This window comes from Oscarella lobularis, chromosome 3 (assembly GCF_947507565.1).
Source record: "Oscarella lobularis chromosome 3, ooOscLobu1.1, whole genome shotgun sequence".
Taxonomy (NCBI): Eukaryota; Metazoa; Porifera; class Homoscleromorpha; order Homosclerophorida; family Oscarellidae; genus Oscarella; species Oscarella lobularis.
The window spans coordinates 2,077,873-2,100,845 of NC_089177.1; the positions used below are offsets into that span (position 1 = coordinate 2,077,873).

Below are 22,973 nucleotides of genomic sequence, written 5' to 3' on the forward strand. Positions count from 1 at the left end.
AATAATAACGCTGGGAGTAATGAAAAAAAAACATCAGAGCCGGCGCGCACGTTACCAACGACACGTGATTCTACCTCACGTGGTCGAAAAAAAGAACTCGTATTCCATGGCTAAGAAACTGCCCTACAAAGTTGGTACGTTGCTGAGAGAATGTCTTTCGTCTTTCTAGGCTTATCGGCTGTAATTTAGCCGATCTCTCTCTCGCCGAATTCGGTCGCAAGGAGATCGAACTCGCCGAGAACGAAATGCCCGGTCTCATGGAGATGCGAAGAACGTACGGCCCGAAGAAGCCCCTAAAAGGGGCCCGCATAGCCGGTTGCCTTCACATGACCATCCAAACGGCCGTTCTCATAGAGACTCTCAAAGAACTCGGCGCAGAGGTAAAGAAAGAAGAAAAAGGCACGCCCTTTCCTAAACCATGCTCAGGTCACGTGGTCGTCGTGCAATATTTTCTCTTCGCAAGACCACGCCGCCGCTGCCATGGCAAAGGCCGGCGTTCCCGTATACGCGTGGAAAGGCGAAACCGAGGAGGAATACATTTGGTGCATCGAGCAGACGCTCTTCTTTCCGGACGGCCAACCGCTCAACATGATCCTCGACGACGGGGGCGACTTGACGAATTTGGTGCACCAAAAACACCCGGAATTGCTCGACGGCATACGCGGCATTAGCGAGGAGACGACGACCGGCGTGCACAATCTCTATAAAAAGCATGCCAAGGGCGAACTCAAAGTGCGTGCTATCAACGTCAATGATTCAGTGACAAAGGTGGGAGCTGAGCGAGATGCCTTTATAGTTGTAGTTCAATCAGTTGGTTGTTGTAATAGAGCAAATTTGATAATTTGTATGGCTGTCGCGAGTCTCTTCTGGACGGGATTCGAAGAGCCACGGACATCATGATAGCTGGAAAGGTGAAAAGAGCTGCTCTAGAGTAAGAATAATACATAGGGTATGCTTTTTTTGTCTTTACAAGGTTGCTGTTGTGGCTGGATACGGCGACGTGGGCAAAGGCTGCGCTCAGTCTCTGCGCGCGTTCGGCGCTCGAGTTCTTATCACAGAGGTTGATCCTATCAATGCACTGCAAGCTGCAATGGAAGGTTTGTTGAGGCAGTTTATTTTTTTGCTCACGTCAAATGTTCACCTAGGCTACGAGGTGACGACAATGGAAGAAGCGTGCAAAGAGGCCAATATCTTTGTCACGTCGAGTGGCTGCTCTGACATCATCACCGGGAAACATTTTCCCGAGATGAAAGAAGATGCCATCCTTGCTAACATAGGTCATTTCGATTGTGAAATAGACGTCGCTTGGCTGGAGGCAAACAGTACAGCCAAAGTCAACATAAAACCTCAGGCAAGAAGATAATCTGTATATTATTATTATTATTATGGAATTTATTTACTTTTCTGCAGGTTGATAGGTACACTATGCCCAGTGGCCGTCATCTGATTCTTTTGGCTCGTGGACGTCTGGTGAACTTGGGATGTGCCATGGGTCATCCTAGTTTTGTCATGAGCAACTCGTTCACCAATCAGATATTGGCTCAGATCGAATTGTGGACCCACGCGGAGAAGTATCCTCTCGGCGTTCACATGTTGCCCAAAAAAGTGAGTGACGTTTTTGAGAGAGTTGGAATCGATGGGATGCGTGATTTTTTATTAGCTCGATGAAGAGGTGGCTGCTCTTCATTTGGAGAAATTGGGTGTGAAATTGACGACGCTTAGGGATGATCAGGCTAAATATTTGGGAGTGAACAAGGAAGGGCCATTCAAGCCAGACTACTATCGTTATTAGTTATTTGCAGGTCGCATGTAACTATTGTACGTGCTTGAATCACTTCTGTGCTGGAACAACGTGTGGGTGTCGTCTGAGGGAATGTCTACGCGTTTTATCCAAAACCATCAGGGTGCGGCTTACTGGTCTAATGGTATGATACTCGCTTTGGGTGCGAGTGGTTCCGGGTTCGATTCCCGGGTGAGCCCGCGAATTTTTTCTACTTTGGATTTTTTTCTTTTTCTCATTCTTTCTCTCCTTATCACCAGAAGACAGAAAACAGACCTGTCCACCTGCTTGCCGCTTGATCAGTCCGTATTTGAGACGTCGAGCATGCGCAGTTCTTCCCTCCGCTATGTTGGCGAAGGTCTTTCCCAGCAGAACGACAGCTGCAGTGAAGGAGAAACTGCGCCAGCTTCTTCCTCAGAGGTGGATTCCCGGCATAGGCGCAAAATCGGCGGAGCCAGCCTCTCCGAAACAAGAAGCAGAGGAAGACTTCGTGGAGCCACCCAATCTCTTCATCCCAACGACAAGACGAGAACTTATAGGAAGAATCATGCAGCCAGAAGGCCTCTTACAGTCGGAAACAAAGGACGGACAAAAATTCGAGCAATTTGCAGCATCTCTCGACTTCTTCCTCGCCTCCCAATACAACAAAACACTGGGAGATGTGAAAGTGAAAAACACAGTTTTTCTCACAATGATAATTGATTAAAAATAAATGAACACATTTTAGCACAGGTACGATCCCCTGGATCCCGACAAGGACACGATAACCGTTCACAAATTCTCCGAACCCGAACGTCGCGACAGCGAATTTTGGCTCCTACGCGGTCTCGATCGACTCGCAAGACGCGCAAACTACTGGGAAATACCCGAATCGAACCTGAAAAGTCTTCTCCGCGAGCACGAAACAGATCGAGGAGTCACAGTAAAAAAAGAATATATACTTATACATATATAGGTGTATATGTGTATATATGTACATTCAAAAAGTTTGACTTTTAGGTCAGCGTCAATCCGAAAAAATTCACGACGATGCGAGTGTGGGTGCGCAGTCGCCAGCGCGACAAGAACTTCGCCGTCGGTTTCCTAACGCGAGCGTACGACTCCTTGCGATCGAAGGTCACGGGCCAGCCGAAGCGCTACACGGACGCGTCGGGCGACATATACAAGCGCGTCGTCATCGCCGTTCGACTGAAACTCTCGCCGGCGCTCACGCTGAAAGCGTTCAAGGACGTGCGCTGCAGTCGACTCGAGACTCTCTTTCCCACGGGCAAGATCAAGATGACGAACGTCACGAAGACGTTTCTCGCGACGACGGCCGGCGTCGCCGGTGTGAGCGTCGTCGTCAAGTCGATTTCGTTTCTGAATAGTTTCGCGACGATTCAGTGGTCCTATCTCGCTTTCTTGGCGTCCGGTTTGATTGGGTTGCGCGTCTGGCTTGTCTACAGGAATCGACGCAATGCCTATTTGGTCGATTTGTCGCGTACGCTCTATTATAAGACGGTCGCTCATAACAGGGGGGTGTTGACGTTGCTCGTCGATCGTGCCGTCGATGAGGAGTTCAAGGAAGCTCTACTCGTTTATAGTTTTTTGCTGATGAACATGTTGGGTGGGCGGGCTTTTGTTAGTGTCGACGAGCTCGAGACGGGGATTGCTAATTGGCTGGCGGAGACGTACGGGTCGCCTAGTCAGTTTGATTGTGCTGACGGGCTGAGGACGTTGGAGAAGTTGCGGGTTTTGGAGCGGGACGGGAGCGGGTTGCTGGGGGCAGTTGGCTTGAATCGGGCGCTTGATTTGATGCCCGCTGTGCCGCTAGACGCCACGGCGTCCGAGTTCTTGCTGGGACACAGAGAGGACGAAGAAATGACGGAAGTGACTAAGACTGCAGTGGAGGACAAAGAGGGAGGAGAGTGGTGGCAGTGATATCTGGTCCGCAACTGTTAGTGAGTAGTACTAGTGCATGCCTATTTTTGTATTAGGGTCTCAAGCAGTGAAGTGTGCAAGTGCGAACACAAAGGATTGGCACGGGCATTGCAATTGAGAGCGTCGCCGTTCTCATTCATCATAGTAATGCTGATAATCGTCACCGTATTGATCATAGTCGTCGTACTCATCCTCTTGAATCTGATCGTCGTCATGTGGATGATAGTCGTCGCCGTATTGATCATAGTCGTCATATTGATTGTTACTAGGGCAGAAGCTGTCATCACCCTCTTCAAACGGGTCGTCGTTGTACTGATCTTCGTGGTTGCCGTCTTCATCTTCGTTATCCTGATTTTCAAAGTCATCATCGTACTCTTCGTCATCCTGATCTTCATCATCTTCATACTCGTCCTCATCAAACTCGTCATCATCCTGATCTTCGTGATCTTCATATTCGTCCTCATCATACTCGTCGTCGTCATACTCGTTGTCATCTTGATCTTCACAGTCATCATCATACTCTTTGTCATCCTGATTTTCATAGTCTTCATACGAATCTTCGTCCTTGATGTCCTCATCAGACTGATCATCACTGTCGTTGGGACTACTGCTTGACCTATGGTCAAAGAGTCTATGGTAAAATTGTCGCAATTAATTAAACAAATCATTCATTACTCTTCATTGTCTTCGTCTTCCTCGTAGTGGCTGCTTTGGATGCACGGTCTGCCGCGACCGAATCCGCATTTTTCGCATCGACTCGAATCGTGAGGGCCGTTCGACGTCCTTCGAGGCCCGCTCTCGTAGGTGCCGTTTACAAGTCCGGTAAAGCGATCGACGACAATAGCAATCATTCTTTCCAATTCTGAGTCGGAAAACGTTGCTTCTGCCTTAGTATTGCAATTTTGGCACTTCTGACGAAAAATGTAGGTTATTTCCCAATTCTTTAGATCTACAGTCAACCAGGCGCGACGGCTCGTCCACTGATTATTGCACCGAGGTCTGGAGCAGGCAAAAGCTCCGTAACCGTAAACGTTTTGGTTCTGAAAATTGCTTTTTCCGAGACAGTCTCTTTCGTACCAGAAACCGGAGTTTCGCAAGGACGCCTGAACAACTTCAGAATATTCCTCGTAGCTCATTGGGGAATGAGACATGCAGCGGCGTCGATCTCACTTCTGCTAAAGTCCCCAATTGAGAAAGGTCTCGTGACGGTTTTCCGTCCGGGACAGACGAGGGGGAGACGCTACTGGCAGATACTGGCTAGGTCGCGGCAATTGGGCGGCAGACGAACTGTGTGAGCGAACCATTTGTTGGAGGTATATCGGCCCGAGTCGAAACCGACCAGCGGGCCACGTCTAGGACTGAACTGTTGACTAGCTCTGGAGTCGGCGAAGCCGGCTCGGGACCAACGAAGTAGTCAATTGTGCCGTCGATGATGGTGGCTGTCGGCACACCGGTACATGATCCGTGGCAGCTAGCTTCCAACGTCGACGGTAATGCATGGGATCGTCTAGCTCCAATGCCTGTATATATATATATATATATATATGGCATCCGATTACAGTGCCACATCACTAAAATGAGCAGGAGGAACATACTGGGTCCGAATTTCTTGAGATGGCTTCGCACTCTGCAACATTTTTGGTGAGGTGGCCGCTACCACAGGGAATTGACAGTCACAAGTGCGTTGTCAAGTTAGATGAACCATCTATGGATGAACATACTGTTTGGCAATGAGAGATGGCTGCTAGAGCAATCACAAGGAAAATTCTCTTCATAACGCCTTCCTGTAGCTCTCTCATGCAGTCAGAGTCTCTGCAAAACTTGCGAGCTTTTATACGGAATGGAGGACAATGGAACTCGAAGTGGAACTTAGAACAACCGCATTGACGCAATTCGAATTTTGTTGACCGCTGTTTTCACAGAACTTAGAAGTGGCGGCGTCCTTGCCGCCCCTGCGGCCGGGACCCCTACGGCCAAAGGCTTCCGAACAATCCGTTCGGATGTTATGCCCACGCGCCGTCACATGCAGGATGCCGCGACGGCCCAAGTACGTACATTTCATTGGTATTCGTTTGTCATTGTTTATAATGTGATTTTTGCATTTTCAACGATCTTCAACATTTAACGAAAGGAGCAAGAATGGGTGAGAAGGCGCAGAGAGAAAACGCGAAAGAGCAATACGCAATTAAGTTTTACGAATGACAGCACATTTGCAGTTGGAGAGAAAGAAGACAGAAAACCGGTGTGATTATGCGTTTTTTTCTTCAATTTTTAGGCCGTGATGAGCGGGACGGAAACGTAGCTGCCGTCTCGTGTCAATTAATTAAGAATCTCGAAATGTATTTATATCCACGCGGGCTGCATTTCATTGAGCAGTCTTTATCTCCCAAGTTCGTGACGTCACTGTAGGCAGCCTGATTGTAAGTGCCAACACACTTTTCGACGTTGAATTCCTGAAGAGACAAACCCCAACGTGAACAAGTACTAATTTTCAAGTGGCTTACTCTTCTCTGTTCAGACAGAAGGCCGTTCTCATCATTGAAGACTTCGACGAAGTGCTTGAAATACGGCATACGATAACACTGCGGCTTGCATTCGCATTGTTTGACAATCTCGACGCACTCCGAACCTGGACAGCACAATTAATCAACGCGAGGGAGGGGGACAAAGTGGCATACCGCACGGTCCTCTAATATCAACGCGGTCTATTAGGACTGGTTGACATACGAGCTGCTTTTGAAGATCTACAGCAAACAATTGGATTGCATTGACTACAAATCGCTTTCTTACATGGAATGATCTAGACACAGAACCTGGCGTCACAATAACCCGCCAACGTCGATGGCCGTCTCGAATATCGAACTTTGAAAGAAGACGACTTTCTTCTGTTGTACGTCTTCTTCACTTTGTTGTGGCATATCTCTGGTTGTGGACTGGGCGCCGGACTGGGCGGGCAGGGATATACGGGCTTCTAGTAGACTAAACAGTGCTAACACTGCGCATGCGTCGCTTTCACACTCCCAACCAACTCGCTTTTCCTCGGCCACCTCGTTTCTTCGTCTATCCTAAGCTACTTCCGTTCACGGTGAGTACAGTGAAGATTTCTTCCGATTTCGATTTCATTTGGGAGTCTAAGCGCAGGCGTGCAGTTTCGTATCTCTAAACGTTGTCGCGGCGCAGGGAAACTGCTGTCTGTAACTATCTAGACTATCTAGGCAACAGGCGACGAAGCTTAAGGAGCGGGTCTTCGGCATTTTTGTCGCGTAAGTTGGCTTTCAAATCGTTTTTTGTACCAGAGGGCAGCTGTTACGTCAGTACTTGATCTAACTGCAGTTTTGATCTAAAATGCTGTATACCCAAACATTCGATTTGTTTTGTTTCTGTTTGCCGTAATCTCAGTTTCCCTTATGGCTGACGTAACAATATCCACTGCGTTTTCGTATGTGCGGTTTGTGTCACATCGTTTTTGCTTGTAGTTTCCTCATTCTGCGAGTGAACCGAGACACTCTTCGCTCCGCAGTCTCTCTTGTATTTTTGTCGTGGAATTAAGATGCCGAATGTTGGAGACAAGACTTCCCCTAACGACAAGAAGTCTTCTCCCGACGCCGAGAAGTCTTCCGCCGACGCCGAGAAGTCTTCCGCCGACGCCGAGAAGACTTCCCCTAGATCTTTAACTGCAGGTAGGGGTTGATGCTTGAACTTACGTAAATTGCTGACGTTTTGCACGCAAGGGGAGAAACTTATTTTAAATCTTATCGAACAAATGCAACAACAACAACAACAAATGCAAAATTCTATAAGTTCTTTAGTGGAACTGAAGGAGGGTCGAATTAGACAGAGTAAGAAAACGTTTAAAACCTTAAGCGTAATGGCATCCGTTCTTACCTTTTAGGTGATAAACGTCGAAACGAGGGCGCGTTTTTGAAATTCATTCGCGACATGTCGCCTTTTCATGATACGTTTTGCACCCACGGTTTTTTGGATATTCGTCCAAACAAAGTTTACGTAAGAGAGTCGTATAAGAAGCTGTGGCAATTGAGTCAGAAGGAAAAATTGGCGGTTGTGAAGGGCAACCCCGGAGTGGGGAAAAGCGTTTTCATGCTCTATTGCATTAGGCAGCTCGTGCACAACAGACATTCTTTTGCCTTCAGCCACGATTTTCTTCGTTTCTTCGTGTATGTGACTTGGGAGGAAGAGGAAATTGAACGCGATCGCCAAGAAGAGAGTCAACACGAAAGTCAATGCACATTAGAACTTGAAGAGGATGACGACGACAGTTTTCTCGATGATCTCTTAAGCAATGATGAGCAGCCAGAGGCAGAAGCAACCAACGCTGAGCCAGTTCAAAGTGACCATGACATTGAGACGTCTGATTACGATGAAGAACGCGTACGGAAGAAGGCCATTAAACGAACGGAACGCAAAGGCAAGCGGTGTGAAAGCTTGGTGCCAGCAGAAGGCGAAGATGATTCAGAAAGAGGCGTGGCACTGACAATGGAAACTGGTCATTGTGTATCAGAAGCGGATGGCGTGGTCGAATGTAAGGGCTCCAAGGATTCCGCTCTTGAGCCTCAGAAGGACGACGTCAATAAGAAGCCGCCGATTGTGAGGTGATATATCGATAGTGTTTCTTTGTGATTTGGGGTGAGATCTATCTATCTATCTATCTATGTAGATTTTTTAACTCTTTTGATGCTATGGCCAGTTACGTCAATGAGAAGAATACGTTTCTGCTGATTGATAATAGCGTTGGCCAAGTGCCATCTTTTTCATTTAAAGGTTTGATACAGAATTACTGCAATTCTGATTGCATTTTTTACTTTTTTAGACTACAAGTCCGCACTTATTTGCTCTTCTCCTGGTGTGGCTTCCATGAGGCTACAGGATCTGGAGTCAAGCAGTCTGTACATGCCAGTATGGCCGTTGTCAGAGATATTCAAGGTGGAGTACGAACTGCTTGGCGGCGCATTTACAGTCAAAGATGAAGGGAAAATATTACTGGAGAAGCGCTTTAAGATTCTTGGGGGTATACCCAGGTATCTTTTTGCCTCGGCACAAGGTTTTCGAAAGATCGTGCAAAGACTACACTCTCAAATCAAGAATACCTCTAATCTTCTTGAATTGCTGAAGGATTTCATCTCCAGTCCTGTTCGTCTAGACGTAACTGACCTACCTCATCTGCTGCTTCATTTGGAAATCCGTGATGATAATTATCGCGAATACTATTACAATATCGCATCGAAACACATCCAAAAGAAAGTCTTTGAAAACGAAAATCTTAAAGCCGCAACAGTTTTGGATGCCTTTGTCGATGTATGTTGAGTTCATTTCACTTGATTGAGTTCTCAATTACGTTTTTAGCGAGTTTTGAGTGCTGACATGGCGCCTATGAATAGTGTTGCTGGAAGAGTGCATGAGGCACGTTTCCGTTTCTTTATGTGTGATGCTGTGGGCAAACGTAAGCATTTGTTGATTTAAAAAGTTTCTAATAAATAATACGTTAATTTTGTCCTCTAGACGTCAAGTTTTCTGCGTGCCCGTTGGTTCAAAGCGCGCAGCGGCCCCGAGACTTTGACATTGAACTTACGGGAGGGAAGCCAATCGATGGGTTGTCAGAGCATCTAGAGAGTGCGCTTGAGAAAGTTGAGAAAAATGCGTTTGTTGAGCCGACAGCGAAAAATTTTCCAGTGATTGATTTCCTTGTGACGCCAAATTGGTTGTTTCAACTTACCGTCGGCTCAAATCACTCAACGAAACCGGAAAAGATGTGCAACGTCTTGAAGGCCATACATAACCGATATGGCGTCAATGAAGCGCATTTGATCTACGTTGTTGCACCTGGGGTGCTTAAAAGTTGGAAAGAGAAAAATAAGGCACTATACGATGCTGATGAAAATGGATTCTTTTCATATACGAAGAAAGATCTGAAATCTGGTAGGAAAGATGATAAATCTGGTAGGAAGAAGGCGCGAACGGATCTCACCATGGATGGCTTCACTTTGAGAGAATATTTTGTGAGTATGACGCACCTCAGCTGTGCTGTTCCTCCGAGTACTTCGTGACTAACAATATCATCCTTTTTCTCCATCCCTCGTTTTCGTTGTTCCTATTTACTTTTCCCTTTACCTGACCTTGTTGTTGTTCATTATGATTTACTTAGTTAGAACTTAGAAAACATATGTGTGGGAAAATGATCAGTTTGTATAATCTCTGGTAGAATAAAACGGACAGAGATACACGGGCTTCGTAATCAACGACGGTTAACAATAATGTTAACCTGCCAGTGGTTTCCGCGCAAGCACGCTAGACCGTCCAGGATTCGCCACTGGATTCGCCCAGATTATGGATCAGGACAAATACTATCGAGGCGTTCTTTCGCGGTGCGAAAGCGCGGAAACTCAAGTGGCCGACGTTCAAACGCGCCTGTCTTCGTACCTCGAAGCCGTCAACGGCACGGGACAGGCGGTCGTTCAACTCGCCGACGCCCTTGCAAAACTCTTCGCCGAAACGCCGCTCGCCGAAGTCGCGACGCGCTATCGCGAGCGCGCCGATCTTCTCGGCGACGTCGCGTCGCGCACGACGAGCCAATTGAGTCAGGACGTTTCGTCGGTATTGCACAAGTACACGCATCTTATACCGGGCACGAAATCGGCCGTCGAAGCGCACCAGCGCAGCTGGAATCATTTCGACAAGACGCGCGAAACGCTCGATCATATGCGTCCCGGCGAAGGCGAGCGCGTTCGACGTCGCGCCGAGACGCGTCTCGAGGAGGCGGCGACGGCATTCGCGCAGAACGACGCGCGTCTCGCGAAGGCCGTTCAGGAAATCGGCGAGCAGAAAGTGCAGGTAAAGGTGGGGCTTTTTTTGAGTCAGAAGACCGGCCGGCTGACGTTCGCTTGGGGGTTTCAGCGGGGGCTTCAGCCTTTCAGTCAAGAGACCGGTTATTTCATTTACTTCGTTGCTCTTTAGATGCTCGGATCGTCGTTGCTGAATTTGTTTCAGACGCAGGCGTCTCTTTTTTCTCAATCGCTCGACGCCATTTCGGGTTTGGCGAAGTTTCGGCAAGTCGGCGACATTCTCGGCACCGACAAGGTGAACGTCGTCAGGGACGCAACGGCCAAGTGGTTAGCTGCTTCTCAAGTAAGGAAAACCGGAAGTATGAATCGGGATTATATATATGATTTTACGATGGATTTCAGGCAAATGCGGAATTGCGAAAGGGCTGTTTGAATTCGAATGATATTCAGCTTATATTGCTGACGTCACAAGGATATGAATTGCCGGAGACAGTAAAAAATGGGCTCAATCAAAAGATCGACCGACTTCTACAGGTAGAAAATAAATAAATAAATAATAAATGTTAATGCGTATTTTTTCAAAATACGAATTTGGAATCTAAAACTCTTTCTTTCTCTACAGGACTACAAAATTGCTTTGGAGAAAGCGCCTTCGAAGCAAGTCGACTTATGCGGAGGATTCAGCTTGAATCCAAAAGGAATTGAAGCTGCTTTGAAAGTGAGAAGAGACATTCCCTTTTTCACGCCTATGATATCAATTTGTGCAGGATTGTTGCTCGGAACTCGAAGCGCGCGGTGCGAGCGGATACAAGGAGGAGACGACCAACGACGAAATGATGGCTCAAATACAACGCGATACGTCGAGAGTCGAATACAGAATAGGAAACAAGTGGTTTGACACGGTTCCATCAGGAAAAGCAGCGGAAAATTCAAAAGCTAAAATAGTAATTTCACAGAATCATTTCTGGTCGGGAGACCAACGAGATCTAAATCGTTACATTGTTTAGAAAGCTATTGTTGATTTGGCGAATGGGCTAATCTCGACCGCCGTGCCGCAGTCGGCGCTGGAGACGTTTGCTGTTCGAGTTCTGAACGAGACGTGCTCCACTGTGGCCAATTGCGCGTCGAGAACGGCGGTTCAGCTCGCCTACGGACAGGCGAATTTGGTAAAGGGTCTCGTTTTTCGTCGAGTTTTTAGCCTTAATCGTTTCGAGTTAGATTCTTGTGAGGCCCAGCACGGACCGCTCGGATCAGTCGCCAACGGTGATCACGGCTGTCGCGTCAGCTATTCATATTGAAGTATCGTCGACCTGGTCAGTGCTCTTCTCTCTTTCCGTATTCCTGCGCACTCATATACTTTGTCTTCTTATTACATTGTACTTGAATTAATTAATTAAGGATGTACATGTATAGACTGTACGTCCATTGTTATGCCTGTTGTCCTTGGCCATGAAAAGGAATTTTAGCGTAGAGGACCTTTTATAGAAAGCTCTATAGGATCGGCATGGTGTACTATACATGTTGTAGTTCCGTAGCGCACAAACGTCGTCGCTCCTTTAACTTTTTCTCTTCCTGCTTAGGTGGCTCGTCGAAGATTCGGTGACACTGTCGCCTGTGCGACCGGACCTGGATCCCAATTTCAAGCTGGGCAACATCGAGGCGACGTACAAGCGCTCGTTCAGCTTATCCGACTTCCTAGCATCCAAGTAGAGGAAAAATGTTTTCAAAGTGGGCCAGACACCGATCTTTCTTTCTAGACCCGCCGCGTTGCCTCAGATCAGCGTCCACTGGAGACCTCTCGTCGTGTCGCCGCCTGCCAAATCGCCAACCGGAACGAGCAGTTTTCGCAAGTCTTTTAGCAAGATGACGCATCGTTTTAGCTGGCTAACGGGTCACGGAAGCAGCGGCAGCGAACGTCGTCACAGCAGCGGCGAGAAAATCAGCGTCAGTGGCGACGGCGGTGGCGGCGGCGCGAGTACGACGAAAAAGGCGTCTTTCACGTCGTATTTGCCTGTCGATGATGCCCCGACGTCGCCAGTTGAAGCCACGAAGCAAGCGAGTGAAGTGAACGACGCTTCTCGCGTTTCGTCGTCGGCTCCCGCCACTCCCGAGCGGACGTCAATTGCTGGGGTCGTGCTGCGTCGTCCTCGAAAGGGAGTCGCTAACGCTGACCGAGGCGGCGGCGGCGGCGGCGGCGGCGGCGAGAAAGACAATGTCGTCATGACTGAAAAGGCGACAGACGAACGGGGACCAGCTACGTCGACGTCGCCGGAACCAAACGTTGTTAGCGAAAAGAAGGAAAGCTCCGTAACAAGGTCAATAGACGACGTCAGCACGACGACGACGACAACAACGGCGTCAAACGACGGCGACGTTCACTTGGCCACAGCTGACGAACTCCAAAGCGTCATCGACTTTTTATCCGGCTATTCGATCACGAGCGAAGCGCAGGCGTCCTTCGGTGGCCAGCCCGGGCCAGCGGGCGGCGCTTACGGCGGTTGGAGCTCGGGTTCATATGATTATGAGTCGGACCTGAGCGGCGTTGAAGTAGGCTACGCTTCGTCGCATAGCGGCAGTTTTGGCTGGTCGCGTGCGAGTAGTTCTAGATCGGCGGCAATGACGTCGTCGTTTGGCGGCGGCGACGGAGGAAGGGGGTCGTCTTCGTCATCTTCGTCGCGTGGCACTAATCGGAATCGATGCGGTAGTGCCGGTCGTAAGTCCGCGTTGTTTGACGACGACGGCATTACTCCGTACGGTCACAACGTCATCTACGAAGTGTCGACTCCGTCCAGCGGCGGATCGCCGAAAGACAGTGGGTCTCACGGCGGATATGCTCACGGTTTTGTCATGGCTCAGCAAGGTATTGCGCCAATGAACTTTCTTCAACCGGAAGCGTATAGCCCGTTGCCCAGTCGACAGCGCAGCATGTCACCTCGTCGTGGCCAAAAGTCAGAGGTAAAGAACTGCGCTTGTTTAGTTTTGGTAAGATCGTTGTTTGAGAGGATTGGGGGACGTGCTGATATGCAGAGAAACGAGCGCCTTGTTAGGGGGATCCCAAGGGGAGGGAAGATGAGTTGAGCTCAGGGCATACATTAGGTTTTCGTAAGTAAATTTCAAGAACGCGTCAACCTTTCCTTAGTTGAAACGTAAATTTTTTGCTGTCCTTCAGAATGACGTGTGTCTGTTGTCTTTGGGCTTTGCTGATGGTCCATGTGATATCATATTTTTTCTCTCGTAGCCCGGTTCTCGGTCTTCGTCTTCGTGGCCTCGCTCCAAAGGGTCTCCCTGGCTGAATATGGACGAGTTTCAGGACGGTTCATCGACGTACCCTAGCAACGAAAGGAATCGCTCCAATCATACGGCAGCGAAGCCGATTGGCAATTTCAAAGATTCTTTGCAGCCTGGAGGCGCGGTTTTGGACGGCAGCGGCGTCGTTTCGCCTTCTAGTAGATCTACGCCGTCACCCAGTTCTCGGTCTTCTCCGGCCCCGGCGCCGTCAAATCATCGATTGCACGAATTGCAGAGTCAGCGAATTGATTGGGAGCAGTCGTGGAATATGCAGCAGCAGGAACTAAAGAGAACGACTTACTCGTAAAAAGTTAGAGCGATTGATTCTTCCACGCGGTTTTATAGTGCTGAATTTTATGGAACAGCTGGACTGCGCCATGAAAAGCACAGCGTTGTACATTCGCACGCAATTTTGATTAGAATAGGAAACGCAATAGTTTTGGAACGGTTTAGTAAAATTTTCTACATTTTAGAAATCACATCCAGCAACAGTCACATCCAATAAGTGTGTTGTGAGGAAAGTTTGCGCTTAACCAATGTTATTCGATTATATGTACGCTTTTTTTGAGGACTGGAGGTCAGACGAAAAAACAGTTTGCAGACATGCAGACTGTCGCAGACAGATTGCTCTATTCGTATACGGGACTCCATTGCCAGGGCAACTCAATGGACAAGGGAAGGTATGCGCTCTTTTCTTGCAACCATTGCTTGATTGACTGTCTAGTTTGAGCAAGAGCGAGACTATCGCCTTGCTTTTGATGTCATACGGTTTGTGGAATCCCCTTCTTGACCGTTGCCGCAACGGCCGACCTGTTTTTTACAGGAGATGGCGTCAGAAACGATGTTCTGTTCTCCGAAAGCTTCGAGGCTGAAATTAAAGGGCAGTCAGAGCTGATCGAAGCAGACAAAGTCAGGTTTAGCGTCGAAATCACGATGACTTCGAGACAGGACGAAAATTGCTATTATGTGTCAATGAATGTCGATGATTTGTCGCTGGAGACAAGCAGAGTGAATGTAAAAGGTAAGAAATATTGTAGTTGCTTGTTGTCATATTCTTCTGATTGATTTTTAGCATGTTTTTCATCTTCACTGCAATTGCTGGAAGAAGAGTATAAGGTTAGATATACGGCTGAGCTTTGCGTTATCTAATCTATCATGAATAGCTAGTATGTCCGGATAGGTCGATTCAACTCGACACTAAATTGGCTGATGACGGTAAACAATACTCTCTCAATCGAACGCTTACTAAAGGACAGGCAAGTCAATTCATCTGAGGATACTTTCTCCCAAGTGAAATATTGGATTAGGAAACTGTGATTTCCGGATTGTCAGTTCCTTCGGATATCAATCTCATTACAAGCAGTAAGTTGCTTCTAATCGAAACCTTATTGGCATAGTGCCTTTGTCACTCACCTCCTTTCATAATCAATGGAGTATTCTTTACCTCTTTTTGTTTCTCTAGCTGGCTGTTTTCTTCTTCAGCGTCTTTTATGCTTGGCTACACCAGAGAGAACTAATCTTCAGTGGCCCCTTGAATTCAGCTCGATTGACTATGAAACAGGGACAGCATGTCAATGTCTATTGGTCAGCCAAAAAGCGTTTATACTCATAATAGACAAAAGGACTTCTTTCTCTATTGTTAGGCTGCCGACAAGTTGAACCCAGATAGTGACATCATAGGCACATCAAGAACAGTGTATCGTCAAGACGAATCGTGCGTCACGTGGCTGACGCAGTTCAACGCAGACGGGTACAAGAGAAATAGGACTAAACACAGATGATGACACATGCTCTCATCGCCTACAGACGCATTCAGAAACTAAACAGCGTCTGGTCGCCGCCGACCACGCCCATATCCGCATTGATCAGAGACAAGGTTGACGGGAATTCGGGTAATAGCCGGAAAAACGGCGCTGGGGCACGTACACGGGATTCCTGTTTACCGAACGAGGTTTTATAGATGAGCCTGCGACGTCAGACATTTCCTTGGCAACAACAGATGTGATGGCGTTGCCGGGATCGCTAAAATGGGAAGATGACATGGCCATGTATTCGCTTTATCTTGACCGGAAGGTATGCGTGGGCGTGTACTAATTTGCTCTGGCACAGTCGTTTTTGCTCCCCCCTTTAGGAGGAACTCCGGGATAGCCATGAGGATTACATGAAGAAACACCCGGAACTCAAGGCAATGATGGCCGATTTCATGCAATTTCTCCTTCTTCGCAAACCGGACGACGTGTGCGAGTTTGCCGCCGATTTCTTTGCCGCTTATTCGTCGACGCCCTGACAGTGCGCGAGCGACGAATGAATGACTAGATAAATATTCTTTCTTCGAGTGCGCATGCGTGTCGAGCATCACCCAAGCAAGAAAAGACCGTAGAGAGAGAAGTGCGTGTTGCGTGACGCCGGAAGAAAAAGGGCGTCGTCGAATGGAAAAGCGCAGCGCCTCGTTCGCCGACAGCGCGGCGTCGACCGCAAATCGCTCCAAACAAAATGGCGTCGATTCGCGAACAGAAGACGAGAAGGAATCCGCCTTCGTTGCGACTCGAGAAGCGCCGGACGACGCCGTCGCCGCCTCGTCGCCGACGAGCGCTCGAGCGAAGTCGAAATCGTCGTCCTTCTTTCGATCGCTCAAGAAGCGTTTCGGCGGCTCGTCGTCGCGCAAGCGTCGAGAGCAAAACGCCAAGGACTCAAATCGCGACGATCACGCCGTCGTCTCTCGATCGGCGACGCTTCCCGTGCCGACGCGTTCGCGTCAGTTCCCGGATATCACCGGCGCCGCCCCGGGTCAACGCGCGTCGAGTCACGAGATGCCACCGCCGACGACGCCGACGCGCGTTCTCGTCGACCAATCGCCCTCGTCGTCGACGTCATCGTTCACAAAGTCGATCCAACTCTGCGAAGCGAATAGCATCGAGGATTTGGTCGACGAACGCGGTCCCGAGCCGTTACCCATCGAGACGACTCGTCGATACGCGTCGCCGCCAACCGAGTGTCCAATTTACGATACGGCGGCGGTGGCGCGCGCTTTCGGGCCTCTACGCGACGTCGGTCGATGGTACTCGCACGAGCAGGAACGCCGTCGCTTGACGTCGCGTCAACCGCAGCCGCTGCCCGCGCCGCCGACGTCGGGCGGCGGCGTCGGCGTGGAAGAGGAGGTCGTCTATACGCGCGTTGCGCCGCTTCTCGGCAGCGAACAGCAGCAACAGGGTCAATCGGCCGTGATGCAAGGTCTGAAGAACCTGTCGGTGAACGGCTGGTATTGGGGTCCGTTGACGCGACAGGAGGCGGAGGAGAAGTTGGATCGAATGCCCGATGGGGCCTTTCTCGTTCGGGACAGTTCGGACGAGCGCTATTTGCTCAGCGTGAGCTTTCGATCGCAAGGTCGAACGTTGCACACGCGAATCGAGTATTTCAACGGGAAATTCAGTTTCTATCGGCATCTCGAAGCGGACGGGTATCGAAGCGTCGTCGAGTTGATACATCGATCTATGGAGGATTCGCGCGACGGGATTTTCTGTTTTTCGCGCGGTCGCGGTGCCAACGCGCGCTCCTATCCCGTTCGATTGACCCAGCCGCTTTCGCGATTTATTCACGTGCGATCGTTGCAGCATCACTGTCGTTTTGTCATACGACAGTTGACTCGGTTTGATTTGATACAGCAGTTGCCGTTGCCCACGGGAATGAAGGGCTTCTTGAAGGAATCCAAGTATTGACGACGTGCCCACTCGGTGATGGTGCCATATATACTGAAATTAAGGGCTTCTTGAAAGAATTGGAGTATTAATGACGTGCCATCCGGGGATGGTATAGTCGCGTTTCTTTTTTCTCTTTGATTAATTGTACCATGCTGTTCTAGTAGGGCTGGTCTAGTAGTTGTAGGGAGCGCTTCACTAGAGAGAGAGAGTTTAGGTTTGTTTATAGCTGCTACGTAGGAAGGTTCTTTCGAAACAGATAATCGGGGATGATCTCTCGGTCACGTGGTCTTTAGGATTCCCGTTCGATTTTCGTTCTAGAGCTTGTCGCTCTCGCAGACTCGCACGACGCACGCGGTCGTCTTGCAAAGTTGGTTGTTTTCTTTCAGCGAGCGAGTGCGTAGCGAGGGCTCCTCAAAGACTACGTTAGCTGAAGCCTGCATGCTCACGTGGCGCCGGCGTCGCCGGATGTTCCCCGCGCCGTTCTCGCTAAACAGCGAAAAGGCAGGGAGTTCGGCACCGTCTGTAAGCACGCTGGAAGGTGAGTCGTCTTCAAAGGGGCCCCCTCAAGTCAAATCCATTTGCGAGAGGATCCCATATAAGGAAAACATTACAATGTCTACGCGCAAAAGCAGCGCGCACGTCTGGAAGTAACTCCTTAACACAGACTGGGCCACTGTCTGAGTGACAGAGGCCTCAAATTAATTAAATGAGTGTCTTTCTAGTCTGAGGGAAACTTTTGTCTAAGATATCATCGTTCCTTCAACGTTTCTTGCATCATAGATATATCTACGCTTGCATTACTGACGATTTCATATTTTCACAGATTGTATGTAACAAAGGATAATCAAGCGGCGTCAGCAAACAGACGAACGGAGCAAGCAAGCAAGCAAGCCAGCTAAGAATGTCGTCAGTCATTCACTTGAGGACAAGACTTGCCCGGAACGCCTCTCTTGCAGGAGCACACGGTGAACTTATCGACATGAGAGCCATCCCACCCACTCCCCTTGAAACTGAAGCCAAAGTCACCGCATCCATCTTTTCTGTAAACGAAGTCCACCCTTTGAGGCTTGGTATAGTTCTCTTGCGTGAATACGAGAACAGAAGGAACGATTTCAAAACAGTCAGTGCAATTGAGCTTGCCAAGTTTGTGAGAAAAAACTGTCAGAGTCACACTTCCCCACGCAGGCGGATCCACCAAATATGGTGCAATGCTGTCGTTTCCTTTAGGTGTCGTATAGTATGAGCTTCTGCTTGGATGAAAATCCCAGGATTCATCCAAATTTTTGCACCTTCGCATCCAGTCGTGCGGCACAAGCGAATTGAAGTCGATTGATGGATTACCAACAACGACGTCGTAAGTGTCCGTAGTTATGTACTCCGGCTCCGGATTCAACGTGCCGGGCCTTCCGGGATAACAGCGTTCGCTGTGAATGGGAATTCCTGTCGACGCGTCGGAATACACTGTCAAATTGTCCTTGTCGTACTCTATGAAGCGATTCCATACGTCCGCTTTGGTCATGCCGTACGTCGTCGTTCGAATGTAGGCCATGTTCGAGCAAATTTGCATTCCAATGCACGTTTCGTCGAAAAATACCTGGTATTTGCCTATGAAGGAGGCGAGTCCGATGGGCAAGTGGCCAATTCTGGTAATGATGCCGGAATACTGACAGTCATCTCCTAATTGAATATGCACAAGTCGGTTAAGAGCGGGCAAACTGCCTTGATTAACGCCAGGAGGATCTGTCATAATCAAGTAGGTATGATTGCCTTGAGGAAAGAATATGGAGGTAGACTATTTGTAGAGGATGCCAAATGTACCTATCAAAGATTCGGTTTCGTTCAAGAAGATACTGAATGACTGTTTTTTCCCTGTGTCGTCTTTCCACCGTGAGACGTAGATGCGCGAAGTCTTTGGTGCCGCGCGGATGTTGGTGCGTAGAGATAGTGTGAAGTTCTGTGGAAACTCGGGGTAGATGTGAGTTTCGAGCGCTTCTGCCAAGCAATTGGCTAAGGCGAGGAGGAGAACTGCCCGGAAACGCATCACGACTGGCAATGCTTATATCACAAGACTTATCACAAGACACCGAAGCGTCAAGCGACAAGCGTGTGACCATATATCTATGGTGACCAAGCCGTCACGTGAGAAGATATCAATGATAACCTACTCCTAACTGCATGCGTGGATGACCTACTGCGGGGCCCTACTGCGTGATGCTGCCTGAAGGAGATGAAAAAGCGGCTGAAAGAACCCTTGCAAAAGTCAAGGAAGTCATCGAAGCTGTCCGCGTGGTACTCCGATGGAGTGGTGCTACATTTCTCTCTCTACTGAAGATCTGCAGGAGTATGAGCAAGACATACTGATAGTCGTCTGCAACAGCAGTTCACCTATTGAAAACCGACGTCCTGATGGCCGGATTACAGGCCCGGCGGAGAGGCTACGGTCACGTAAGTGCAACCCATCTCGGGCCATGGCCTGACCAATAAAACGCCAAATGTACTTGCCTAGTACGTGTCGTGTGGCCCTATAGTGACAGGCCACGAGCCTCTCCTCTACTAGTAGCATTTAGATCAGTCAACTCAACAGCTCTGCCCTGGCCATGCATGTTTTACAGTTTAATAGTGACAGCAGCGGCAAAGCTGCGCAGCATTTCAGTCCCTTCTAAGAGTGCACGAGTTAAGTATTTCTTAAATCTTCCTAAAGCCTGCACTGAGTCTATCTTGCTTCATAGTTGGTCTTAGTGTAAAGATATAATCCAGGCTATGTACAAACGCAGTCTGTGAAAGGTCATTCAGCTATTGAACTATTCTGCATGGAAAAAAATAACTAACTACTAGTAGTAGTTAGCTTTGCAAAAAAACTTTTGTAGAAAGGGCAGTGACTGATTCAGATAGGGATCCGGGAGCCCCGATTCCCCCCTTTGAGAGCAACAGAACAATTTTATGAACCTATTAATGAAGCTGTTCCTACACCCCTAAAAGACCACACTTGTTTAAAATTTTTCTGGGGGCAGACTCCGCCCCAGACTCCCCCTCCTACAGTTAGTCAGCATTTTGAATACTTTTCATGATCTATAGCTTATGGTTTTCTAACCACAAACCGCGCAGTCAAATGGCAGTCGCTGATTGCCATTTTTTGACTGCACAATTTATCAATCACCGTGGCCTATATTCTGTGTGTTGATCATAGTCAAAAATAGACCATGGTTATGATGGTACAGTATATGTATGGAAAATGGTTGTAGTACAGTGTAAACTGAGCTCCGTTTTTTTTGTTTAGCTGTTCCTGTGAAGTACAAACCGAAATGGAAAGAGCGCCAACAAGAAAGAAAAGAACATCTTCGCGCGTGTTTTTTTAGTGCATGAAACTAGCAGTGTAGGCGCACGCAGCTTTTGATCTCCCGGTATGGAGGAGACAAAAGCAAACGCTTTTAGCTTAGGGACTTGCGTGCACCAAGTGTGCTGTTGCACAGAGTGTGCTTTCTGAGCATGTCCCTAAGCTAACGTGCGTGTAGTAGTTGTACGTCGCACGTGCTCGCGCGCCTTTGCGTCAAAGAAGGGAAAGTCATGTTCAAAAATTTTATTGAAAATGTCCCGGATGTATATTATAAAATTGTCTCCCCTTCCTCCTCCTCATCCTCCCTCTTGGTTGTCCCCGCGCCGCCGCTCCTGCGCTACCGCTTGACCTCCTGGCCAAGCGGTGGGACTGAGACTGCTGCAGTCCCCACAGTGGACTTTACCCAAGTCCACAGGAGGAAGGCACATTAACCTCCAGCCCCCAAGGAGGAAGACTTTCTCCCAAGTCCCCAGGGGGACAGCGGATTAACCTCCAGCTGCCAAGGAGGGAGGCGCATATTAGCCTCCAGCCCACAAGGAGGGAGACTTTATCCCAAGTCCCCAGGGGATGTCTTCGTCTACGTCTTCTTCTTTCTGCATCTGAATCGTCGGATTGGTCGATGCGTTTGCTTTGGGGAGAGGACAGAACTAAATCAAATTAAATTTAGTAAATTGAATGTAATCAAATTTACTATTATCCTCTCTAAAGACCTGGCATGGCTGAAGGAACTGTGGGGGAGGAGGAGGGCATTGATCCATATGTCAATATCAACATCTACAAAAAAGTCAATATTAGCCAAAATTGATGGTGTGAGGTCAATTTGGTACCGCAAGGTTAAACAGGCAACCGATCCCCATTGTTCTATAAAGAAATATTAGAAATCGGAGAGGTGACCCAAACTGCCCAAAAACCGTGTGCTATAGTTCAGGGATGCTAAAAAACCTCATCTCGCCGATTTCCAAATAAACGCGCTAGATCTATTACACTTCACTAGTCTAACATTGGCACGAAGTCAAACAGTTGATGCAGGTCAAATTTCACCCAAAAAAAACACACTTCCGGTACGCATTAATATCAGTCACGCCCTTTTAAAACCTCAAAATTGGCAGGGTAGACAAATCTGAAACGATAGAGTCAAACAGGTGCTAAAGCTCTATCGTTTGCCACAGAAATCTCAGAATTTTGAGAGAGAAGGTTTTTGACCAAAAACCGTGTGCTATAGTTCAGGGATGCTAAAAAACCTGACCTCACTGATTTCCAAATAAACGCGCTCAATCTATTGTACTTCATTAGTATGGCAACTCTACAGGGTCAGACAGTTGGTGCGAGTCAAATTTCACACTAAAGCGAACCGCTTCCGGTAATGAGTAGACACTATTTTTAATTATCAGCAGTCACGCTCCAAAATTGGTGCGGTAGGCAAATTTGAGACTTTAGAGTTAACTGCATGCTAAAGCTCTATCGTTTAATTAAAAGAAAATTTTAAAAACGGGTCCGAAAAATTTGGAGGAGGTGCAGCAGACTTCCGACTCTTTTGGGGGCTGTTCGGGCTCGTTCGGATTGTAGAGTATACTCTACAATCCGTGGTAAAACGATACGCGTCGCTTGAACATTTCAAAGTGCAAGGTGACGTCATGCATAAGCCCTATTAGCGCAAAAAGACGGACAAGGAGGGGCCCCTCGGTTTTACCTGCCTTTTACTTTCCTTCTTGTTCCAGAGTGCTCTTGCTTGAGCGTCTTGGCGATGCCCGAGAACGAAGTTGGGGCGCACGGAGAGCAAGCGGCGTTCGCGAGTCCTAGAGAGGGCCCCTGACAGTCGTTTTACAACGCGATAATTTAGTTTTACCTCTAAACTCGTTCCAGCGCTTCTCGTTGCTTTTTCGACGTCATTTTGCAAGACAAAGCGCAAAACGCCGCAAATTCAATGTCCGAATATACGGGATAGCGAAAACAGAGATTAACATCATTACCTAGTCGATTAAGAATGAACTTTGGTTCGAGGTCAGATTTTTCCCCAGAACAACGTTCAATCTTTTTCCTCTTCACTTTCGCAGTCTGTTATTTCTAAAGAAAACTAGGAAAAGGACTACGGTGCCCTACAATAGATCTACTGTATGTAACTAACTAGTTAGAGTCTGCCAGGGTCTGCCACATCT

The 22,973-nt window shown here is 48.3% G+C and overlaps 8 protein-coding genes, 2 long non-coding RNA genes and 1 other non-coding gene across 15 annotated transcripts; 8 read left to right on the forward strand and 3 right to left on the reverse strand.

The window, feature by feature from the left end:
- The first annotated feature begins 64 nt into the window (after positions 1-64).
- On the forward strand, positions 65-1,869 carry LOC136184364 (adenosylhomocysteinase B-like). Its single transcript, XM_065971253.1, has 8 exons — positions 65-134; positions 190-380; positions 427-768; positions 828-911; positions 974-1,097; positions 1,146-1,351; positions 1,411-1,605; positions 1,661-1,869. The coding sequence occupies exons 1-8, from the start codon at positions 107-109 to the stop codon at positions 1,790-1,792; spliced, it is 1,302 nt and encodes a 433-aa protein (XP_065827325.1). The 5' UTR covers positions 65-106; the 3' UTR covers positions 1,793-1,869.
- Positions 1,870-1,908: 39 nt separating this feature from the next.
- Trnap-ugg (transfer RNA proline (anticodon UGG)) lies at positions 1,909-1,980 on the forward strand. Its single transcript has one exon. It is a non-coding gene; the product is annotated as a tRNA-Pro (tRNA).
- A 146-nt stretch (positions 1,981-2,126) lies between these two features.
- LOC136184288 (transmembrane protein 143-like) lies at positions 2,127-4,355 on the forward strand. Its single transcript, XM_065971160.1, has 3 exons — positions 2,127-2,447; positions 2,508-2,702; positions 2,780-4,355. Exons 1-3 carry the CDS (start codon positions 2,127-2,129, stop codon positions 3,698-3,700), a joined length of 1,437 nt encoding a protein of 478 aa, XP_065827232.1. The 3' UTR covers positions 3,701-4,355.
- Positions 3,729-5,478, reverse strand: LOC136184289 (aspartic and glutamic acid-rich protein-like). The gene is made up of 3 exons (XM_065971161.1): positions 5,296-5,478; positions 4,376-5,220; positions 3,729-4,316 (listed from the first exon to the last, which is right to left on the reverse strand). Exons 2-3 carry the CDS (start codon positions 4,849-4,851, stop codon positions 3,833-3,835), a joined length of 960 nt encoding a protein of 319 aa, XP_065827233.1. The 5' UTR covers positions 4,852-5,220; positions 5,296-5,478; the 3' UTR covers positions 3,729-3,832.
- Positions 4,793-9,929, forward strand: LOC136184287 (uncharacterized). 4 transcript variants are annotated; one of them, XM_065971158.1, is made up of 14 exons: positions 4,793-5,013; positions 5,075-5,190; positions 5,262-5,341; positions 5,397-5,562; positions 5,623-5,747; positions 5,832-6,785; positions 6,842-6,963; positions 7,177-7,380; positions 7,432-7,539; positions 7,593-8,310; positions 8,376-8,479; positions 8,529-9,013; positions 9,062-9,158; positions 9,218-9,929. In XM_065971158.1, the coding sequence occupies exons 8-14, from the start codon at positions 7,251-7,253 to the stop codon at positions 9,760-9,762; spliced, it is 2,187 nt and encodes a 728-aa protein (XP_065827230.1). In that variant the 5' UTR covers positions 4,793-5,013; positions 5,075-5,190; positions 5,262-5,341; positions 5,397-5,562; positions 5,623-5,747; positions 5,832-6,785; positions 6,842-6,963; positions 7,177-7,250; the 3' UTR covers positions 9,763-9,929. The 4 variants fall into 4 exon arrangements, with proteins under 4 accessions (XP_065827230.1, XP_065827229.1, XP_065827228.1 ...); XM_065971157.1 differs by having other exon boundaries at positions 5,393-5,562; positions 5,623-6,785; XM_065971156.1 differs by having other exon boundaries at positions 5,623-6,785.
- Positions 9,930-10,021: 92 nt separating this feature from the next.
- On the forward strand, positions 10,022-14,310 carry LOC136184277 (uncharacterized). The gene is made up of 10 exons (XM_065971146.1): positions 10,022-10,546; positions 10,670-10,840; positions 10,900-11,031; positions 11,120-11,215; positions 11,265-11,441; positions 11,505-11,663; positions 11,716-11,810; positions 12,078-12,203; positions 12,255-13,452; positions 13,736-14,310. Exons 1-10 carry the CDS (start codon positions 10,043-10,045, stop codon positions 14,090-14,092), a joined length of 3,015 nt encoding a protein of 1,004 aa, XP_065827218.1. The 5' UTR covers positions 10,022-10,042; the 3' UTR covers positions 14,093-14,310.
- Positions 14,311-14,373: 63 nt separating this feature from the next.
- On the forward strand, positions 14,374-16,123 carry LOC136184280 (ciliogenesis-associated TTC17-interacting protein-like). The gene is made up of 11 exons (XM_065971149.1): positions 14,374-14,465; positions 14,510-14,553; positions 14,609-14,806; positions 14,858-14,901; positions 14,949-15,041; positions 15,093-15,147; positions 15,248-15,369; positions 15,429-15,535; positions 15,592-15,677; positions 15,746-15,858; positions 15,917-16,123. The coding sequence occupies exons 1-11, from the start codon at positions 14,389-14,391 to the stop codon at positions 16,070-16,072; spliced, it is 1,095 nt and encodes a 364-aa protein (XP_065827221.1). The 5' UTR covers positions 14,374-14,388; the 3' UTR covers positions 16,073-16,123.
- LOC136184278 (uncharacterized) lies at positions 16,096-17,755 on the forward strand. The gene has a single exon (XM_065971147.1). It carries the CDS (start codon positions 16,215-16,217, stop codon positions 17,499-17,501), a length of 1,287 nt encoding a protein of 428 aa, XP_065827219.1. The 5' UTR covers positions 16,096-16,214; the 3' UTR covers positions 17,502-17,755.
- Positions 17,756-18,123: 368 nt separating this feature from the next.
- On the reverse strand, positions 18,124-19,600 carry LOC136184279 (uncharacterized). Its single transcript, XM_065971148.1, has 2 exons — positions 19,302-19,600; positions 18,124-19,250 (listed from the first exon to the last, which is right to left on the reverse strand). The coding sequence occupies exons 1-2, from the start codon at positions 19,522-19,524 to the stop codon at positions 18,391-18,393; spliced, it is 1,083 nt and encodes a 360-aa protein (XP_065827220.1). The 5' UTR covers positions 19,525-19,600; the 3' UTR covers positions 18,124-18,390.
- Positions 19,601-19,631: 31 nt separating this feature from the next.
- LOC136185503 (uncharacterized) lies at positions 19,632-21,074 on the forward strand. 2 transcript variants are annotated; one of them, XR_010669551.1, is made up of 4 exons: positions 19,632-19,772; positions 19,823-19,928; positions 20,559-20,695; positions 20,761-21,074. It is a non-coding gene; the product is annotated as an uncharacterized lncRNA (long non-coding RNA). The 2 variants fall into 2 exon arrangements; XR_010669552.1 differs by lacking the exon at positions 20,559-20,695.
- Positions 21,052-22,750, reverse strand: LOC136185502 (uncharacterized). Its single transcript, XR_010669550.1, has 4 exons — positions 22,664-22,750; positions 21,645-22,613; positions 21,528-21,591; positions 21,052-21,464 (listed from the first exon to the last, which is right to left on the reverse strand). It is a non-coding gene; the product is annotated as an uncharacterized lncRNA (long non-coding RNA).
- Positions 22,751-22,973: the final 223 nt, after the last annotated feature.

What these genes read in the sequence shown, in the direction of transcription:
- LOC136184364 (XM_065971253.1), top strand. Translation starts at nt 107, where the DNA reads ATGGCTAAGAAACTGCCCTACAAAGTTG. An exon ending in TCAAAGAACTCGGCGCAGAG is followed by an intron (nt 381 to 426) that starts GTAAAGAAAGAA and finishes AACCATGCTCAG; the next exon opens with GTCACGTGGTCGTCGTGCAA. An exon ending in TCAATGATTCAGTGACAAAG is followed by an intron (nt 769 to 827) that starts GTGGGAGCTGAG and finishes TTGTTGTAATAG; the next exon opens with AGCAAATTTGATAATTTGTA.
- LOC136184288 (XM_065971160.1), top strand. Translation starts at nt 2,127, where the DNA reads ATGTTGGCGAAGGTCTTTCCCAGCAGAACGACAGCTGCAGTGAAGGAG. An exon ending in AAACACTGGGAGATGTGAAA is followed by an intron (nt 2,448 to 2,507) that starts GTGAAAAACACA and finishes AACACATTTTAG; the next exon opens with CACAGGTACGATCCCCTGGA. An exon ending in AAACAGATCGAGGAGTCACA is followed by an intron (nt 2,703 to 2,779) that starts GTAAAAAAAGAA and finishes TTTGACTTTTAG; the next exon opens with GTCAGCGTCAATCCGAAAAA.
- LOC136184289 (XM_065971161.1), bottom strand. Translation starts at nt 4,851, where the DNA reads ATGTCTCATTCCCCAATGAGCTACGAGGAATATTCTGAAGTTGTTCAG. An exon ending in GAAGACGAAGACAATGAAGA is followed by an intron (nt 4,317 to 4,375) that starts GTAATGAATGAT and finishes CTTTGACCATAG; the next exon opens with GTCAAGCAGTAGTCCCAACG.
- LOC136184287 (XM_065971157.1), top strand. Translation starts at nt 7,251, where the DNA reads ATGCCGAATGTTGGAGACAAGACTTCCCCTAACGACAAGAAGTCTTCT. An exon ending in CCCTAGATCTTTAACTGCAG is followed by an intron (nt 7,381 to 7,431) that starts GTAGGGGTTGAT and finishes TTTGCACGCAAG; the next exon opens with GGGAGAAACTTATTTTAAAT. An exon ending in TTTTGGATGCCTTTGTCGAT is followed by an intron (nt 9,014 to 9,061) that starts GTATGTTGAGTT and finishes TTACGTTTTTAG; the next exon opens with CGAGTTTTGAGTGCTGACAT.
- LOC136184277 (XM_065971146.1), top strand. Translation starts at nt 10,043, where the DNA reads ATGGATCAGGACAAATACTATCGAGGCGTTCTTTCGCGGTGCGAAAGC. An exon ending in AAAATTCAAAAGCTAAAATA is followed by an intron (nt 11,442 to 11,504) that starts GTAATTTCACAG and finishes TACATTGTTTAG; the next exon opens with AAAGCTATTGTTGATTTGGC. An exon ending in CCTACGGACAGGCGAATTTG is followed by an intron (nt 11,664 to 11,715) that starts GTAAAGGGTCTC and finishes GTTTCGAGTTAG; the next exon opens with ATTCTTGTGAGGCCCAGCAC.
- LOC136184280 (XM_065971149.1), top strand. Translation starts at nt 14,389, where the DNA reads ATGCAGACTGTCGCAGACAGATTGCTCTATTCGTATACGGGACTCCAT. An exon ending in CTTGCTTTTGATGTCATACG is followed by an intron (nt 14,554 to 14,608) that starts GTTTGTGGAATC and finishes TGTTTTTTACAG; the next exon opens with GAGATGGCGTCAGAAACGAT. An exon ending in CGCTTTATCTTGACCGGAAG is followed by an intron (nt 15,859 to 15,916) that starts GTATGCGTGGGC and finishes TCCCCCCTTTAG; the next exon opens with GAGGAACTCCGGGATAGCCA.
- LOC136184278 (XM_065971147.1), top strand. Translation starts at nt 16,215, where the DNA reads ATGGAAAAGCGCAGCGCCTCGTTCGCCGACAGCGCGGCGTCGACCGCA.
- LOC136184279 (XM_065971148.1), bottom strand. Translation starts at nt 19,524, where the DNA reads ATGCGTTTCCGGGCAGTTCTCCTCCTCGCCTTAGCCAATTGCTTGGCA. An exon ending in CGAAACCGAATCTTTGATAG is followed by an intron (nt 19,251 to 19,301) that starts GTACATTTGGCA and finishes TCTTTCCTCAAG; the next exon opens with GCAATCATACCTACTTGATT.